Here is an 18501-nt window from a genome sequence, read left to right as displayed (position 1 = left end):
AGCCTCTAGGGCCGTAGGTAGGGTGCTTAGAGCCCCTGAGGGGATCCACGTAGGGTGGGGGGCAGCAGCGCATGACGGGAAGGGATGGGTGCGGCTCAGTCCCCTCCAGTGGAGTCCCCCGGGCGGCCTCGAGGGGGCGGGCCCGTCTCTATGGCAGCGGACGCCCCGCCCCGCAGCCCATCTGTGGGCCCCACGCGGAGGCGCTGCTCATTCCGCGGCCGGGATGCTGACGCCGCTGGTGCTAGTCGGGCTCCTGCTGCCCGCGGCGCTGGGGGCTGCTGCGGGAGCCGGGGCGCTGCGGGAGCTGGAGGCTGCCCGGGACCCTGCGGCCCTGGAGGCGGCTCGCTTCGCCCTGGAGAGCTACAGCCGGGCAGCGGAGCAGCGCGGGGAGCCGGCCCGGCTGGGGGCCATCCGGCGGGCGCAGGCCCAGGTGCGGGGCCGGGGCCGGGGCCGGGGCCGGGGGTATCCGGCAGCCTGGCTGGGGATGGGGAGAACGGACTGTGGTCCGTGTTTGCAGTCAGGCAGCGGGTGATGAGAGCCAGGCTGGGGAGTGATCTGGTCTGTGCTGCGGTGCAGGACTGCAAGCTGCGTCGTAAGGCCACGGCCTCGGCTGCGCAGGGGTTTGGACTGGACAGGGTACAGGGCAGAGTGGCTGGGGGCATGGACTGGGTGGATGGAGTATGAGTTATATAGATCAGGGCATGGCAGTGGGGTGCGGAGGGAAAGGCTGGGACACACGGGCTGGCGTATAGTGTACAAGGACTAGTGGGGTCTGGCCTGGGTTATATGGACTGCGGTGGGGGTCACAGTGTGTGTTATATGGCTAAAGACTCTGGCTTGAGTTGTAGACTTGAGGTTATACACATTGATCATACAGGGCAAAGGGGTAGATGGGGTTACATGGATGGGGATGCAGGGCAAAAGGGCTGGGGAGCATGGACTGGGTTAGAAAATTTGGCAATGACAAAAGGAATAGGCATTGCCGACTGATATCTGGGCCTGGTCTGTGCTAGAAAATTAGGTCTACGTGGGTCAGGGGTGTGACAAATCCACGCCCTAAGTCTCTGTGTAGACCGCACTAGGTTGACAGAAGTCTTCCATCAATTTAGCTACCGCTTCTGGGGGAGGTGGATTACATACACCAACAGAAGTACCCCATTGGCATAGGTAGTGTCTACACTGAAGCACTACAGAGGCGCATTTGTGCTGCTGTTGTGTTTTAAATGTAGACAAGCCCTGAGATGTATGGATCCTTGGGGTTATAGTTGATATGCTGGGGTATAGCTTGGGCTATAAGAGGGTATAGCCTGGGGATAAAGACTAGAATATACAGTAAAAGTACTGGTGGTGTTGTTTGAGTTATGTGGACTGAGTTAGAGGTTATAGACAGGCATACAGGGCAAAAGGACTGTGGGAGATGGAAATTGGGTCATATGGACTAGATAAGGGGCTGTGGGCCATAAACTGGGTTATGTGGATTGGGAGGAATTACTAATTTGTATGATTACTTATGTGTGTTTCTAAGGGCAGTTACCACCCTGTGAATCTGAGTTTCCTTCTTAGTACAGTAATGGGAAGAAAACAATTAGAACCTCTGTAGAGAGAGTAACAGATTTGTGAGCAAAAGATTTATAAAGAATCATCCTGCCCAGATAAATGTGATTGTTTCCATAGCTAAACAAATGGACACATGGAGAATCCTGCCGTAGGTTGACATGTTACAAAAACACTTGCTGCAGTTTCTCGCAACATCCTAATTGAAAAATTAATTCAATTTGGCTTGGATCAGAGCGCAGTCATGTGTGCTAGACATTCTCTAAGAGACTAAAGAGATAAACAGGAAGGTGTTCTAGTTGGGGAGGTGCCTAATTAGTACCATAGGGCATGGCTCTATTTATCTTGATGATTCAGGAGAAATAGCACATGAACGAAATTTGCAGAAGATTCTAATAGTGGGATCAGCTGGAAATACTGTTGAGAACAGAAATAATACAAAACATTAATTCATGTTAGAAAAATGAGCTTTTTCATGGAGATCTGCAGCTAACATGTGAAAGGAAAATTAATCTGAAATCTAATGGAGGGAGAACTAATCTGATGCATCAGGCAGTCTCTTCAGCTGAGATGGAAAGTATGAATGCCATTGTACAAGACACTGGCAAGGCGTCATCTGGAATGCCTTGTTCCATTTTGTTCTGGTCACCCATGTTCAACAAAGATGAATTCAAATTGACCTGGTACAGAGAAGGGCTCCCAGGCTGATGATCAGGGGCATGGAAAGCTGATTTTATGAGAGGAGACTGAAAGAGCTGGATTAGTTTAGCCTGGCCCGGCAAAGGCTGAGAGAGGATCTGGTTGCTCAGTCTAGGTACAGTGGGGGAAACTCCACAGAGGGAGAAGAGCTATTGAAGCTAAAGAACAATGTTGGCAGAAGAACAAATTGGGATAAACTGGCCAGGAATCAACTGAGGCTGGAAATGAGAAGAAGATTTGTGCCCATCAGAGGAGGGAGGGTCTGGAATACCTCCCCATAGGAGCAGTGCAGGGCAAACAACCTAGCTAGTTTGAGGATGGTGCTGGATAAGTTTTGGACTGGATTCTATGATGGGGCATTGCCTGCAATAGTGGGGACTGGACTTGATAACCCAGGAGGTGCCTTCCAGTCCTATGTTTCTATTGTCTTAAAGCTCATAAAAGAAAATACGTGTTTCATACACCCTGTCATGACCCTTTGGAGCTACTTGCCTCCGTAAGTTATTCATGTCAAGAACTTAGCAAGATTCAAAAAGGGATTGGCCATTTATATGGATATCAGGAATATTCAGTTGTCCTACAAAATGATAATTTTGGAAGGGATATAAAACCCTGTGCTTCAGGGCTCAAGCCGATCTCTGTTAGAGACCAGGGTGAGAGCTAATGGAGTGAGGGGACGTTATCCCATATCTTCACACTGTGGGGTTCTTGTACCTTCCTCTGAAGCATGTGGCACTGGCCACTGTCAGAAACAGGATTTTAACTAGACAGACTTTGGGTCTGATCCAGTCTGGCGATTCCTGTGCAAGTTTCTCTTTCAGGATAGCCCTGGGGAGACACTCCCCACATCCCCTGCAATCTTGCACTCCGTTCTAGGTCCCTCAGTGCCAGAGGCATCCCATTCCAGGGCAGAGAGGGCATAGCATCCTGGGGTGGTGCAGGAGCCTGCCTGGCACTAGGTATAACATATGCTTTGCTTCCCATGGCCCCCTGTGGCCCCCTGTGACAGTAGCTATTGTGCAGAGAGCTCCAGCCACATCCTCTGCTCTGGGGGCTGGGAGCATAGTCAGTGCGGAGCCCTCACTCCAGCTCTTCCCTGACTGGCACGGGAGATATTCTCAAGGGGCAGTTTACTTCTATGCCAGGGCTCCTAGGAGCTCCACTAATACAAATACTAACTTTAAGATCCCTTTGCAGTGCCAGAGTGGTGTGACTGAGGAGTCAGACCCGCTAGTCTGGATTTGTAACCAGCAGGAATTAACTAACGTAATTAACAATATGTAGCATCTTTCTACTTAAGAAGTCCTGTACAAAAGTACGTGATTAACCCTTCCAGATGCTGGTAAATAAGAAGATGTAATAATTTATCCAAACCCTTTGCACATTACAAATAAACCAGTTATCGGAACCCAAAATAGAGCAAAGCGTTCTAAGCTAACAGGAGACTTGAGAGGTGAGGAAATCCTATTAGGGTATGTCTGCATTGCAGGGGGAGGTGTAACTCCCAGCCCAGGCAGACGTGCACAGGCTAGCTCTGATTGAGCAAGCGTGCCATAAATAGCAGCATGCCTGCAGGGGCACAGGCAGTGGTTTGGGCTAGCCTCCCAAATCCAATCCTGTTGGAGATCCTAGGTACGTACTCAAACGATGGCTTGGACTAGCAACTTGGGTATGTTCCTAGGATCTCAGATGGGATTGCACTCTGGGGATAGCCACTTTTAGCATGCTAGGGCACGTACAGCTACCCCCACTGGGAATTACACCTCCCACCTGCAGTGTTGACACACCCTTAGAACTTGCTAATGGACCATCTTGTGCCCCTGTCAGTCACAGCTAGGCCAGCAAAGGACTATCTTCTGGAGATATCCTTTTTATCCAGTTATTGTCTTTACATCCCTACGTGTTGGTACATTCCATTTTACTTACACCTTTGCGTTACTGCTGGGAACGATGAGGACTAGACCAGGCAGTTTCACTCTTGTTTCTCGTCAATTTCACTTTTCAAGTTTGGCTAGTATATTGGAGGTCTGTCTAAAAATTACATTCCAATTCAACCACATGTTATTGGGCTGGATGCAGGAATCGCTGGGTGAAATTCTCTGTCCTGTGTCAGGCTCCTGCCTGATCATAGTGGTCCCCTCCTGGCTTAAAATCTGCAAATTTAGCACAGGTCTACCCTCAAACTTCACACTAGTGCTGGGAGATCTTTAGTTTTATAAAGAACTGCTTCTGGAGATTACTTTCTCATTGCATGTTACCTCTGTATGTAGCATTGATGAGACCAGTAAGGGAGTAATTTGTCCAATGGTGGGGGCCACATTTTAGAAAGAATGTTGAAAAATTGAAGGGATGTAGAGAAGAGGGCTGGGAAAAAAATGCCTGACAGTGAGAAACTTAAGGAGTGCCGCTCGTTTAGCTTCTCAAAATGATCAAAAGGTGACTTGATCCTGGTGTGAAAGTACCTTCACAGGGAGAAAATCCTAGGTACTAAAGGGCTCTGAAGTGGAGAAAGGCAAAACAAAAACCAGTGGCTGGAAGTTAAAACCAGACACATTGCAATTAAAAATAAGATGCAAATTTTTATCAATTAGGATTAACCCTTGGAACAAACTCTCAAGGCAAGTGGTGGATTCCCCATCTCTTGATATCTGCGAATCCAGACCTGGCTGCCTTTCTGGAAGGTGCTTTAGCTGAACACAAGTTATGGGGCTTAACACAGGGGTGACTGTGTGATATTCTCTGAATTGTGCTATACGGGAGGTCAGAGTAGATGATCTAATGGTCCCGGTCTGGTTTTGCAAAATGATGAAAATGCTTTATATTCGCCTATATAATAAATAAGCTATGAAATCTGAACCCAGGTTTGTCCCAACAAGATCCCTGTAGCATCCCTTGCTGTAGAGATGAGCCAGAACTTGGCTGAAATGAATATAGAGGGGAATCTTTATCAAGGCTGCCGGACACAGGCAAACACTGGTGTTCTGTCTTTCACCAGTTCCCCATTTATTGTCACTGCATGCTAAGTTCTAGGCTGGGGTCTGCAGTAATGGAGCAGATGGTGCCATGCTCTGCCTACCTGAGAACTGTGCTCTGCTTGCAGGTAGTGAATGGGATCAAGTACTATCTGGATGTGACCCTGCTGAAGTCACCGTGCAGCCAGTTCGGATTCACAAACCAGGATGCTGCCATCTGTGAAAATTCAGTGGAGCTGGAGCAAATAGTAAGGACCAGGTGCTGGGTTGTGGTTTTGTTTTGGATCTGTCACAGATCTACCCGCTTGGCGCTACACCCCAGCTTTGGCACAGTCTCTTGGAGGAACCACCTCAGTGTACCAGATCCCCAACTGGGGGGGGTCTCACTGCCTCCAGCACTCCTGCTTCACGCTGTTATCTCTCTTCAGTGAGTCCAGCTGAGAGAGACTCCTGGTAGAGACTTGTTAATGTACCTCACCCAGCTTTTGCAGCGACACTCAAACAGTGTTGTCAAAACAGTCGGGTTTATTAGTCAGCTGGAACACTGCGTAGGTCGTCCTTAGGTTAGCACAGTTGAGAGCCCAGACGCCATCCAGAAGCCAGTTCCTATCCCCCCACCTTCCCAGTCCTTTGTTCTGGAGCTGGGTGATCTTGCTCAGCTTCCCTGCTGAGAGGTGAGGAAATCCATCTCCCTCTGGGTCATTGGTTATTAGGTGTCAGTGTCCTGGTGACTGGATTTGCCACTGGCTTCTTGGATTCTCAATTGATACGGGGTCATCCTCGGCCAGTCCTTTTTAATGACCCATTCAGGCTTAGACAGACAGTCCTTTTCCCCCCACTGGGCAGTCATACAAAATGTAGAGGAAACTGAGGCCATAAATATATTACAGAAAAATCCTGTTTCATCACAGGGTCCACTTAATCAGATCCTCCCACTCTTAATAGGTCAATTAAACTGGTGTGACTCTAATGTCACATCACTGACCGCTGTGAGATTAGGGCCAGATTCTGATCTCTGTGCACCAGGATATGTGTGGATTCAGCTCACTGATTTTCATGGGGTGATTCTGGATTTACACTAATATCACAGAGAGCAGAATCTGGGCAGAGATATTATGAATCAATGCCTTTCTCCTTCCCCCAGTAACTCCAGGAGGGCCACATCTCCAACTGGGTAGGAGCCCAAAGGATACACTTAATTTGCATTAAATGGAACAGGTATGATGGTATGGCTAATGGTACTGCAGCTCCCAGCATACCTTGCTTCATCTTGATCCAGGTGGAGGCCACTTATTGTTGAGCATGGCATCCTGGGATCTGTAATCTTTGTTTTAAGAGAAGGCAGACAGTTACGATCCCAGTGAGTGGACACATTGGGAGATCTCATCTGGGACTTGGGGTGGTGTTTGGGGATTGGACTTTTCCGATTCCTGATTGGGATTCTAGAAAGGGATGTTGTTCCCAAAGCATGATGGGGGCAGAACTCTGTGGGACACCACCGCAACCTGTGTCCTGTACACATGCCACTCTTACAGGCAAATACATTCCTTTGGTCAGAGTGGGAGAACTGGAGAAATGGGGGGCTTCGTAGCAGTGGCAGGATAGAGTTGGGATCTTCCTATTTCAGAAGCAGCATCACCACTGCTTGAGCTCCAGGAGAATTGCTCCTGGTGTTTACAGAATGGGGGCTAAGACACACAGCTGATTGTCTTCTACTGATTGAAATCAGAAGCAAGGGCACATGTGTACATACACGCAAAATAGCGTCAGTTTCTTCAAGTATTAAAATTGGGTATCACAAGCAGGCAGTGGAGTTGGGGCTCTGGGAGATGGCTCTGAAACTAAACAGGGACATTACTAACACAGAACCCAGGAGTCCGGTTACATTGTAAGCAACCAGCTGGTCTGTGTATGTCCTGTGTCAGACTCTCCAGTCATTGTCCCATGAGCCAGGCCTCTGTCTGTTGAATCCTTTCGTTCGTTGTCTTGTGACTGGCATTAACCCAAACACGCTGTAACTAGGGGATCTTTTCATAGCTTTCATTAGTGGAGAATCAGCTGAGTAACTCGGGTGCAGCCTGTTGGCTGGAAGGAGAGGGCTGTGGAGTGAGAAGTGACTCTTCTCTGGCACCCTTTCAGCTGAGGGTCTCAGAGCATTTTACAAATAAGCTAAGACACATCCAGGAGTTAGGGAAATACTGGCCCCATTTTACAGAGTACAACTGAGGGGCTTCCCCAGCATCACACATTAGGAGCAGAAGTAAGAGTAGAACCCAGAAGTCCTGACTCTCCCGGCCCTTCTGTTCTAACCCAGCAGACCCCACCCACCTCCCAGAGTCAGGAACAGAACCCACCACCATCATCACTCCCTGCCAGTCTACTCATCCCTGCTGCCTCTGGGCAGGTTTCTGGACTGTTCATTTATGAAATTCTGAGGCAAGGCCTGTTTTTCTCTCTGTCTCCTGGAAGTCTTGTCACTTTGAGGTCTGGAGTCAGCCATGGATGAACAGGAAGAGGCTGGTGAAGCAGGAATGTCGTCCAGCTGGTATGGCGGGTCTGCATGGGTGTCATCCCTTTAAAGGATCCTGACTAGAATGTAAACGAGCATTAAGTCTGGAATCAAAGCCACACCCCTCCACCACCTGCACACGGCCACTTGCTGTGTATTTCTGGTGTGGAAGGAGCTGGTTATGGAAGCTTTAATCCACTTCTGGCCATTAGAGTCCTTTGGCAATTTCCCAAATAGCTGGCTGTTAATCCAATCTCCTGGCCAGACTCCAGCTTGGGTGCTTCCACTCTGTTGACCTAAATTCCCCCCTTGTGGATTCCATCAGATGTCCTGTCCTCCCCACCTCACCTGCTGCATAGCATTGCTGTGCACTGTTGCAGAGCTGCCTTGTCTCATCCCAGAAGTGGCTGCATGTCAGCGATCCCTGCATTGGTGAGATCACTCCTGGGACGCTGCATCCAGATTGGCTGACGCACTGTGAAAAAGATGGTGACAGCTTTGGAAAGGGTTCAGAGAAGAGCCACAATATTCATCCGTTCTAAGGCCAGAAGGAACCACTCTGAGCATCTAGTCCGACCTCCTGCATAACACAGGCCATAGGCCAGCCCTGAATTAATTCCTGGCTGAACTAGAGCAGAGCTTTTAGAATAACATTCCATCTTGATTTAAACATTCCTAGTGGTGGAGGATCTACCCCAGCCCTTGGTCTGTTGTTCTGATAGCTAATTCCCCTCATGGGTAAAAATGTGATTCCCATTTCCAGTCTGAATTTGTCCAGCTTCTGGCTTGAATGATTTCAGTTCTGGAAAACCTGCCTGGAGTTAGAGACTAAGGCCTGTGTAGACTCCCATTTTGTCCTGGTGTAGCTATGCCAGTTAGTGGTTCTGTATAACATAGACAATTTTTCACTGACCTAGTGATATCTAACCAGCCCTAGTGTGGATGCAGTTTCCTGGGGTAAAGGTGCTTTTACCAGAATAGCTTATTCCCCTTCCTGTACTGGAATAGCTGTACTGACATAAGCACATCTATCCCAGTATAACTGCATGCACATGGAGAGGGTTGTACCACATTAACTAGACTGGCATGGTTAAAGCATTACAATTTTTGTGCATAGACTGAGCTTCTTAGAGCCTTGAAGAGGAAGATGTGAGTTGAACTCGGGATGTAAGCGTGTCCCCAGGGAGGAGAGTTTGGAGAGCAGAGGGCTCATCAATTCAGCAGAGAGAGGCAGATTGAGACCCAAAGGCTGAGAACTGAAGCTGGACAAGTTCAGGCTATCAACGAGGTACATATTTTTAACAGGGTGGGGTTTAACTATTGGAACAACTGTCCAAGTGATGAAGAATCCAGCCTGTCCCTGCGAGTTTTAGGGATTGGGTGCATCTCTAAATCTATGCTCTAGCTCAGCCACTAGATATGGGCTGCAGGCAGGAAGGGCCGTGGGAGGTTCTCTAGCCTAGGCTATGCAGGTGGTCAGAGTGGATGACCACAATGGTCCCATCTGGCCTTCCAATCTGGGAATCTAGAACAGTGAATGTGCCCTCCAATGGCTACCAACAGGATAAGGGACCTGCTACTGCTGCTAGGCAAGGGAGATCTCCTTTAGTACAAGCAATAGAGGCTGTTGGGCAGGGGTGGCCAACCTGAGCCTGAGAAGGAGTCAGAATTTACCAATGTACATTGCCAAAGAGCCACAGTAATATGTCAGCAGCCCTGCATCGGCTGCTCCGCTCCCAGCACCTCTCGCCCACTGGTAGCCCTGCCGATCAGCGCCTCCTCCTCCCTCCCTCCCTCCCTCCCTCCCCACACCTGCAGATCAGATGTTTTGTGGCGTGCGGGAGGCTCTGGGGGGGAGAGGGAAGGAGCAAGGACATGGCAGGCCTAGGGGAGGGGGTGGGAAGGGGTGTAGTGGGGGCAGGGCCTGTGGCAGAGCCAGGGGTTGAGCAGTGAGCACCCCCCGGCACATTGGAAAGTTGGCGTCTGTAACTCCAGCCCTGGAGTCGATGCCTATACAAGGAGCCACATATTAACTTCTGAAGAGCTGCACATGGCTCCGGAGCCACAGGTTGGCCATCCCTGCTGTTGGGCATGAAGAAGATGGGCACTGGCCCTCGTTCTCCCGAGACGTATGAGATCTATACAGTAACTGCATTGGGGCTAACTGCAGCGCTTTCTACTGCCTCCTCTTGTGTTTAGAGCTGTCAGAGAAGGTCCAAATTGCGGCCCCCCTGGAGCCAGAGGAGCTGGCTCATGCAAAGACACCAGAAGAGCCAGTTCGCTTGGAGGCCCTTTCCCAGGTGGGTGGCTGGCTGCCTCACTCCTCCTCTCTTGCCCAGTTTGTCCTGTCCCTTGAGGGGCCCCAGTCTCTCTTCTAGTGATGGTAACTCCTGTGGGAAGAGTGTGTTGGGCTGGAAATAGGACACATGAGGCCTCTTGCTCCCAGGGTAGGGCAGGGGGATGTGGCCTGGATTAGGGGGGTATGTCACCTGGGGTAGGGGTACTCCTCTGGGTTGCATTTCTCCAGTCCCCTCCCATGATATGCTGCTTCATACCTTCCCCCATGCCACCATACTGGCCTCTGGCTCTGCCCCTTTGCCACCCTGCCCCTATGCTGTGCCTCAGCGTGGCACCTCCTGTGGTTACCAGCCCTAAGGCCGACCTCCTGCAATGCTTCAGAGACAGACCTGCTGCAGGAGGAGACTGAGAATGGGTCTATAGCACCCCCTACAGCCAGGCACTCGCCTGACCTTGGCAGATGGCACATCTTCCAGCATCAGCCACTGAGATACCACCTCCAGCCTTCCAGGTCTCTAAGTCGCTTGCCTCCGTGTCCCTAGAATGCATCCGTCCAGCTGATCTCACTGTTCAAAGACTTCCTGACCACCTACAAGAAGAGCTACAAGGATGAAAGAGGTGAGCCCCAGGTGCTGGCATATCTCTTGGGCCCCCATTCCACCAGCTTTCCAGAATCCTGCGAGCCAGCTCCCATCACCCTTTCAGCTCTTCCCACATAAGAATCCTTTGCACTGGCTCCTGTAACACTGCAGGGAGCCCCCTGTATCTTGGACACACTCCCTGTCTCACAATGACTCTGACTCCCTGGTCTGTTGCCCTGTTTAGAAACCAAGAGGCGTTTGCAGATCTTTGCGGAGAACCTGGAAAAGGCTCGGATGATCCAGGACCTGGACCAGGGCACGGCCGAGTATGGAGTCACCAAGTTCAGCGACCTGACAGGTGAGAGGGGTGATGGCTTTGCACTCAGTAAGCCCATGAAGCCCTGGCAGCACACCCTACAGGGAAGGGCTAGGAGCTCCCTGCTCTTTACATGTGGAGCCAGGGCTGGAGTAGCTGGGAGCTCTTCCCACAGCCAGTGCTCCTGCCCCACTCTCTGCAGCGACCCTTCCAGGGGAGATCATAGGCAAGTACCCTGGGTCTCCTGAGTCCTGGGCGTTTCTCCAGAGCTGCCCTCTGTCTCATTTCAGAGGACGAATTTCGCTCCCTGTACCTGAATCCGCTGCTGGTTAAACTCCCGACCCGGCCCATGAAACCGGCTGCCGTCCCCAGCGACCCGCCTCCTGCCGAATGGGATTGGCGGGAGCATGGGGCCGTCACTGACGTCAAGGACCAGGTGGGTTTCCATGGCTACATTAACCCGCCTCCCCTGACAGCTGCAGCTGCAGAGCTTAGGCCAACATAACCAGCTGTGGCACTCTGTCTCCCGCTAGTGGCTAGACCAGGTATTGCAGCTGAGATGGCTAATCCCTCTGAGCAAATGTACCTGGTTTAGAACAAACTGTAGAGGCTCGGGGAGGTAGATCCAGAGGTTGCGGGTTTGATCCCTGCGTGCGACTCTTCCAGGGATGTCATGCCACCAGTGCTAATATAGCTGTCTCTGTCTCATCCCAAAGAGTACAGGCAGCATCCTCTGCTGCGAGAGGCCAGGACTGGAGTAGCTGGGGGTTTCCCTGCAGTCAGCATTCTCACACCATTTCCTGATGGGGTTTGGGAGGGTCTGAGGATTTGGGACACTGACGTGTCACTCGTGGGCCATCATCTATCTGGCCTTGTGTTTCCAGGGTATGTGCGGCTCCTGCTGGGCTTTCTCTGTCACCGGCAATGTGGAAGGACAGTGGTTCCTGCGCCGGGGGTCTCTCTTCTCACTCTCGGAGCAGGGTATGTGGCTGGCACTTGTGGCATAGGAGCCAGGGCTGGGCTGTGACACACATAAGGGGGATCCCTTATCCAGGACCCTGTGGCTCTCCCAGCCTGCACTGCCCAGTCTTGCCACATGGGGAGCTCCCTGAGTCCTGGGCTGTTTAGCCAGGAGAGGGAGCGCATCACATGGCTGGTGCCCCAGAGAGCCTGACCGATTCCCAGGCTCTCTGGACCTAGCTGGTTTCCCTGAGACGATGACTCTTCTGAAATCCCTGTTAAGAGTCGATCCCTGCACCAGAATGAAGAACCCAAACTTGCTTTGAGGAGAAGGGGGGTTGGTTGCTGGGTTCCTCCTCCCACTCCTTATTGGGGGTGGGGGTCAGGAGGTGGGCGCTAATTCCCCGTCAGTGCCCTGATCTCCCCAGAGGTGTTTGCAGCTTCCTCTCTGATTTCAGCACTGTCAGCAAACCCGACCAGGCCTGGGTTGGTGGTAGAGCCAGGCAGCCCCAGTCAAAGGTGGGGGACCCTGTCGTGTTGAGCTCTACACAAGACCCTGACTGAGGTCGCTCCATGTCCCCGGTGCTGTACAGACACACAGTGAGACAGTCCCTGCCCTGCAGAGCTTCTAACTAGACTGGGGTGAGGGAGAAAATGCGCACAGAGGGGGGAAGGAGCTTGCCACAGGTCAGTGGCAGGGCTGGGAATAGAACCCAGGTATCCTGACTCCCTAGTCCAGTGGCCCACGCTACCTACTGAACATCTGTGGCGGAGAGAGATGTGGAGCAGCCAACCGGAGGGTGGGGACAGCTTTGAGGCCAGCAAAGCTTTGGGAGATCCTAACGGAGCCTCGGGAGTGGCTCCAGCTGGCCATGAGCATCCCAGCTGGGAGGCTGTTCCCTGGGGGGATAGGAGCCTGAGAGCCTCGGGTTGGTAAGAGCCGGTCTCTCTCCCTGCAGAGCTGGTGGACTGCGATGGACTGGACCATGCCTGCGGAGGGGGACTGCCTTCCAATGCGTATGAGGCCATTGAGCAGCTAGGTGAGCTCAGGACCATCCAGGCCCAATGCAGGGAGGTCAAGGCCTCATCCTGACTGGGGCAAATAGGTGAAGCTCAAGGGTTGGGCAGTTAAGGAAGATGAGCAGTTGTTACTAGCTGAGGTAAAATAGAATAGCAGGGTCGGAACTGAGGGGCATTGGCTGAGCTGTATGTGGGGGAAACGTGGGGCTGGGATAGCAGGGGGCTGTGGGTCGGGATTGAGGGGCATTGGCTGGGCTGTGGGTGGGTGTGATGGGGACCCCAGGGAAGGGGTAGGAGGGGGCTGCAGGTTGGGATTGAGGGGCATCACAGAGCCTTTCCAGATCCCTGTACTCTTGTACAAGCCCCAGGCGAGTTCCCTGCGGCAGGATCTGTCTCTTAGCCCTTGGCATTATTAACATTATTAACCTCCCTTCCCGGGGATGGCTCCTTCCAGGTGGCCTGGAGACAGAGGGTGACTATAGCTATGAGGGCCACAAGCAGAGTTGCAGCTTCTCTGCCACCAAGGTGGCCGTCTACATCAACAGCTCTGTGGAGATCTCCCGCGATGAGACGGGTGAGTCTGGGTTCCTCTTACTGCCTCTGCTCTGCCTCCTCCTAACTCCAGTCACTGCAGCCTGGTATGGGGAGGGAGGGAGACTCGGAGCTGCCTGTGGAAAAGACGTGCCCTTCCACATAGCTTTGTTTGTTAGGGTAGATTGGGACCTTGTGTTGTGTCAGGAGCTGCCCAGAACTCCCAGGCGAGATCTTCCCCCGCGTCATGCCAGGCGCTGCACAGACAGTCCCTGCCCTAAAGGGTGTGGGAGGGGAAAGGCAGGCACAGAGCAGGGAAGGGCATTGCCCAGAGTCACGCAGCCTGCATGTGCCAGAGGCCCACAGAGACCTGGCTGTAAGGAGCATAGGGAACCTCATGAGCCATGTGAGGCCGAGACCCCTTGGAGGCTGCTGATGCCTGGCGGGTCATGCCTCTCTGCCCCCTTCCCAGCCAGCTCTGCGATAGACCCAGCGCCCCTGCCACAGCCCAAACTCACCCGTCCTGTCCGTTCCAGAGATCGCGGCGTGGCTGGCGAAGAACGGACCCATCTCCATTGCACTCAATGCTTTCGCTATGCAGGTGAGCAGATGCTTCGGGGCAGAGCCACCTGCTCCCACGTCCTTTTAGACTGGGTGGGATTGCAGTGGAGTTCAGACTCGCTGGTTTGTTACAGCCTGGCGCGGGCGGGCAGGCGGGGATGCAGCGTGTGCCTCCGATAAAGAGCTGTGTGAAGGCCCTGCGGCTGCTGACATGTTCTACCCTGGCCCTGGGGCTCTCAGAATGAGGGGTTAAAACCTGGGACCTGAGTTCTAGCCAAAGTCAGGTAGTATTGGATCCAGTGGGATGCCAAAGAGTGAGCATCAGCAGGGGGGGGTTCTCCCTTTGTAGTCAGTACTGCCCCAATACCTGGGCTTGGCACAAGGTGCTGTTATACAGGGCAAGGGCTCAGTAAGGGGCACTCCGCATCCCAGAGGTGGTCAACACCAGGCAAGGGATCCCTGTATTAAAAAGCCCTGTGCTCCACCCTAGGGGCAGCTGCATCTCGGTGGCATTGTAGGGATCTGTGCAGTTAGCTGGCTAATGTTATGTTCCTCATCTCCCTCCCCTTCAGTTCTACAGGAGGGGGGTCTCCCACCCCTTCAGGCTCCTTTGCAACCCCTGGATGATTGATCATGCTGTGCTGCTGGTGGGGTATGGGACACGTAAGTGATGCTAGTCTGGAATCCACAGGAGGGCCCCCCACGCCTTGGGGACATCGATTCCCTAGGCTACCTTAAACCTAATGAGCCACCTTGGGCACCATCCTGTTTCCCTCCAGGACTGGCCTTGCTGGCTCTTCCTCCGTACTGTCCAGTCTAGAGCAGGTAGTTCTCATTGCCACCAGCATGTGTCAATGTTGAGCCAAGTCCCTCCTGCTCCCAGCCCTTTCTCATGGATTTGTAGTGACCAGAGGCACAGAAAGGGGAGGTACCTCTGCCCCAGCCATGTATCAGGAACTGTCCAGCCCCCTCCCCTCAAGCTTAGCCTTCATGATGGACCTTTCTACCTTCCAGGTGACCGCACCCCCTTTTGGGCCATCAAAAACAGCTGGGGCAAGAACTGGGGCGAGCAGGTGAGTCCAGTGAGAAGCAGCTGGTGCCCATGCTGTGGGTGTGGGCTGGGATAGAGACTGCTCTGGCCACCTGGCTCTGTTCCTCTTCTCTCAATCCCTCTCCCCTGCACTGGCTGCCTGGCTTTCCCGTCCTTCCCTCAGCCCCATCTCCAGGGAGGGGAGGCTAGGCCTCCTCCCAGGAGCAGCTCCTCTCTGTTTTCTCCCACGTTTCCAGCCTGGCCTAGTTCCCCAGTATCATCCCTGGCAGCAGAGAGCCAGGGTTGGGCAGCAGTGGGTAGAAAAGGGGATCTTCCTCAGGGCTGCTGGACACAGACCAGTCCCTGTGGTTCTCCTGGGATTCCCAGCCTGCACCTCCCAGGCTCGCCATAGGGGGGTGCACAAAGCTAAGCCGCAATAAGCAGGTGCTGGGTGAATTAGGCCTGGAGTAGTGGCTTGCTGGCTGATGGGAACCCACCGACCCCTCTTTTTTTCCTATTCCAGGGCTACTACTACCTGTACCGGGGCAGCAGAGCCTGCGGGATGAACACCATGTGCAGCTCAGCTGTGGTGGACTAGACACTGCAGGACCTCCCCCACCCCATCCCCCTGTGAACCCCCTCCTCTGTGTCTCACTACACTGCCCCCAGTCACCGCCCCGGCCCCTAGCACCAGCCGTGCTAGGGCCTGCTAGCTTCCCTAGAGCATAGGAGAGGGACTTGAGAAGGGGGAAGGGCCCTGGCTAAGCTGGGGGAGATGCCACAGTGTGGAAACGCAAAGGGGCTGGGGAGAGACTTGATTTGGGGCTGGCTGATCAGCAGGATGGGGGAGGCTGTGCCATGCCACCAGGGGGCGCTCATGCATGCATCTTGAGCCCAGAAGGGAGCCCTGGTCTGCCTCCTGCCCTGGAGAATGCCACCCAGAAAGAGCTGAGTTAGGATTTCCACTGCAGAATTTGTCCTTATGGGCCATCTTCCAGGGCTGCATCTTTGCAAGCTCTCCCACTGCTGAGGCTCCTGGCTTTTCCCTCCCCTTGCCAGCTGAGGTCAGTGGGACAGACTTTGTGGAGTGAAAGGCCACCTAGAGCGGGATGCTGGTGGCACTGGAGCTGCTGCCCAATCTATGCTACAGTCCAGCCATGAGTTTGTGCAATACCCTGGAATGATGTGCCACTCATCTCGTGTTCCTCCCCCTGCCCCACTGAGCTGGAACCAGGGGTCTTGGCTCCCAGCACGAGGGCTGCTTTTCAACCCATGCTCTGGAGGCAGCTCGCTCTCTCCTGGCAGAGAAATGTTCCCCCCTGGGTTTGCTTTCATTGATTCAACACAGTCCCTGCCAGCTGTGCCTGTTCCCATGGGGGGAGGGGAGCACTTTGAAAAGCTGGAAACCCTAATTTCCATATGCCATTCCTGGCCCTAATTCTGATACACTGTCCCTAGCTGGAGCTGCTGCTTCTCTCTGGAACAGGGGCTGGGCCTGCTGGTTTCCATTTTTCTAGCCTGCCTGGCTGGGTCTATTACAGGGAAACACTAAGGATTATGCTAAAGATGGGGCATTAAGCCCATGAAACTGACCAGTCTCTAGATTCTGCACCCCTCCCTGCCAAAACCATTTTTGCTCCTGTCTCATGTCTTGGGGCAAGAGTTTCAAAAGCTTCAGTTTTGGGGGTGGGACCTTGAAGGAGCCTGGGTTTACAAAGGACAGGCCCTTGAGTCACACTCCTACCCAGCTGTGGCTTTTGGAAAACAGTAATTGCGGTGCCCCAAATTCTCCTGGCTCTCAGGGAAATGGAGGCTGCTTTGAAGGATGGGAGACTAGACTGCAGGATACAGCCAGGTTCGGCCCTAGACCAAGTGGTGCCTCCGGTAAGGAGTGGCTTCGGTGCCCTCCCTCCATTTGTTAAATTTTTGAATACCTTACAGCACCCCAAGCCCAGTGCCCCAGGCAGTTGCCTGCCCCTAAATCCGGCCCTGGGTACAGCCAGCTACTATTTAGCTGAGATTTCCTCCCCGGCTCTCCATGGGCTCTCCTTTCACTGCCAGGTGGGCAGTCCTCCCTCTGGGCTCCCCTTACAGGGCAGAGCGGAAGAAAAGCTCCCTTAAATTCCAGAGCTCAGCCCTGGCACCAGGTTGCATGTGAGCAGGGCTGGCCAGCCAGGAAATATCTCTTGGAGGCAGCAGTTCTCTGGGAGTGTGGGGGAAGGGAGCATGGCGCACTGCATGCTGGGAGTTGTAGTCCACCCATGACACACATGTGCTGTATTTTACAGGTTTCAGAGTAGCAGCCGTATTAGTCTGTATCCGCAAGAAGAACAGGAGTACTTGTGGCACCTTTTTCAGCCGCTCTGCTGTTGCAATTTGGCTCTGAGCTATGAGAATCCAGCTTTCCTTTAATGCCAAACTGGCTTTCCCAGGCTCCCAGACAGGAGCGTTAATATCCTGCCTGGACCTGGTCAGAAAATATTTGATTTTTTTCAGTGGAAAGATGTGATTTTTTTATTTTTTTTTTTTCAAGAATGCAAAAAAAAAAATTGATTCTGAAAAGCTGCCAAGCTGGGCTCCTTGGTCAGACTACATCTCCCATGATGCATTATAGTCTCCCCTCTTGCTGGCTAACCCTAGTGCCTCATGGGAGTTGTAGTTTAGGTGCTTCTTGTGCCCATTCTCCTCTATAAGCTGGGATCCTTACTCAGGCTAACCTCCCATGGTACACTGTGCTCTCCCCTTTTGGGGAGGCAAAGGTGGTGTATCATGGGAGATGTAGTCTGGGGAGCACAGTCTGTAAAGGAGAATAGGGACATGAAGCAAATGAACTACACTCCACTGTGGCATTGTGGTAGCCTGTGGGAACTAAAATATTTAATTGCCAAACTATTTTGATTGCTGGGTGTTTGTTTTTGTTTCTGTGTCAAAAAAATCAATCTAGGTCTTTTTCCACCAAAACCAGATAGTTTTCACAAAATATTCCTTTAGGTGAAAACGTAATTTCCTGCAGGAAAACCAGCTGAGTCAGACAATTTTTGCCCAGCCTATATGCTGCTTCCACTGCAGCCTTGTCCCTTCTGCACGCCGGTGCAGTCTACACTAGGCCTCCTGGCTTCTGCTGCCAGCTCTGCTGCTGCCAATCTGTGTGGTCTGTGGGCAAGTCCCTTCCCCTTATCTGTACAGCAAACGGGCTATTCCCCCTTCCCCAGCAAACATGGGCTATACCCCCTCCCCCTCTGTGGGGTGCAAATTCATATAGGAAGCCCTTTGTTCAGGCAAATAGTTATTGTCAGAGTAGGTGATCAAAGTTGGGGAGGATGGTGGGGGGAAGCCCTGTGGCTCCCTATATCTCTTGCCTCACCCCCCAAGCACTGGTGTAAGTCCACAGTAGGATATGGTCGAGTAGGCCTAGCTGTGATCTCGCTGCTAAAACCGTTCCATTACATTTGATTCCGTTTTGCAGAGCC

The 18501-nt window shown here is 52.6% G+C and overlaps 1 protein-coding gene across 1 annotated transcript; it reads left to right on the top strand.

Annotated features, from left to right (window-relative positions):
* Positions 1-200: 200 nt before the first annotated feature.
* Positions 201-16902, top strand: CTSF (cathepsin F). The gene is made up of 14 exons (XM_038411811.2): positions 201-430; positions 5354-5473; positions 7695-7770; positions 9934-10034; positions 10575-10650; positions 10858-10971; positions 11220-11365; positions 11814-11910; positions 12849-12929; positions 13364-13483; positions 13977-14041; positions 14574-14664; positions 15016-15074; positions 15555-16902. Exons 1-14 carry the CDS (start codon positions 224-226, stop codon positions 15627-15629), a joined length of 1428 nt encoding a protein of 475 aa, XP_038267739.1. The 5' UTR covers positions 201-223; the 3' UTR covers positions 15630-16902.
* The last annotated feature ends 1599 nt before the right edge of the window (positions 16903-18501 follow it).

Source organism: Dermochelys coriacea, chromosome 7 (assembly GCF_009764565.3).
Source record: "Dermochelys coriacea isolate rDerCor1 chromosome 7, rDerCor1.pri.v4, whole genome shotgun sequence".
Taxonomy (NCBI): Eukaryota; Metazoa; Chordata; order Testudines; family Dermochelyidae; genus Dermochelys; species Dermochelys coriacea.
This window is presented reverse-complemented; position numbering and strand designations above follow the sequence as displayed.

What these genes read in the sequence shown, in the direction of transcription:
- CTSF (XM_038411811.2), top strand. Translation starts at nt 224, where the DNA reads ATGCTGACGCCGCTGGTGCTAGTCGGGCTCCTGCTGCCCGCGGCGCTG. An exon ending in GATCTCCCGCGATGAGACGG is followed by an intron (nt 13,484 to 13,976) that starts GTGAGTCTGGGT and finishes TGTCCGTTCCAG; the next exon opens with AGATCGCGGCGTGGCTGGCG. An exon ending in GCTGGTGGGGTATGGGACAC is followed by an intron (nt 14,665 to 15,015) that starts GTAAGTGATGCT and finishes TCTACCTTCCAG; the next exon opens with GTGACCGCACCCCCTTTTGG.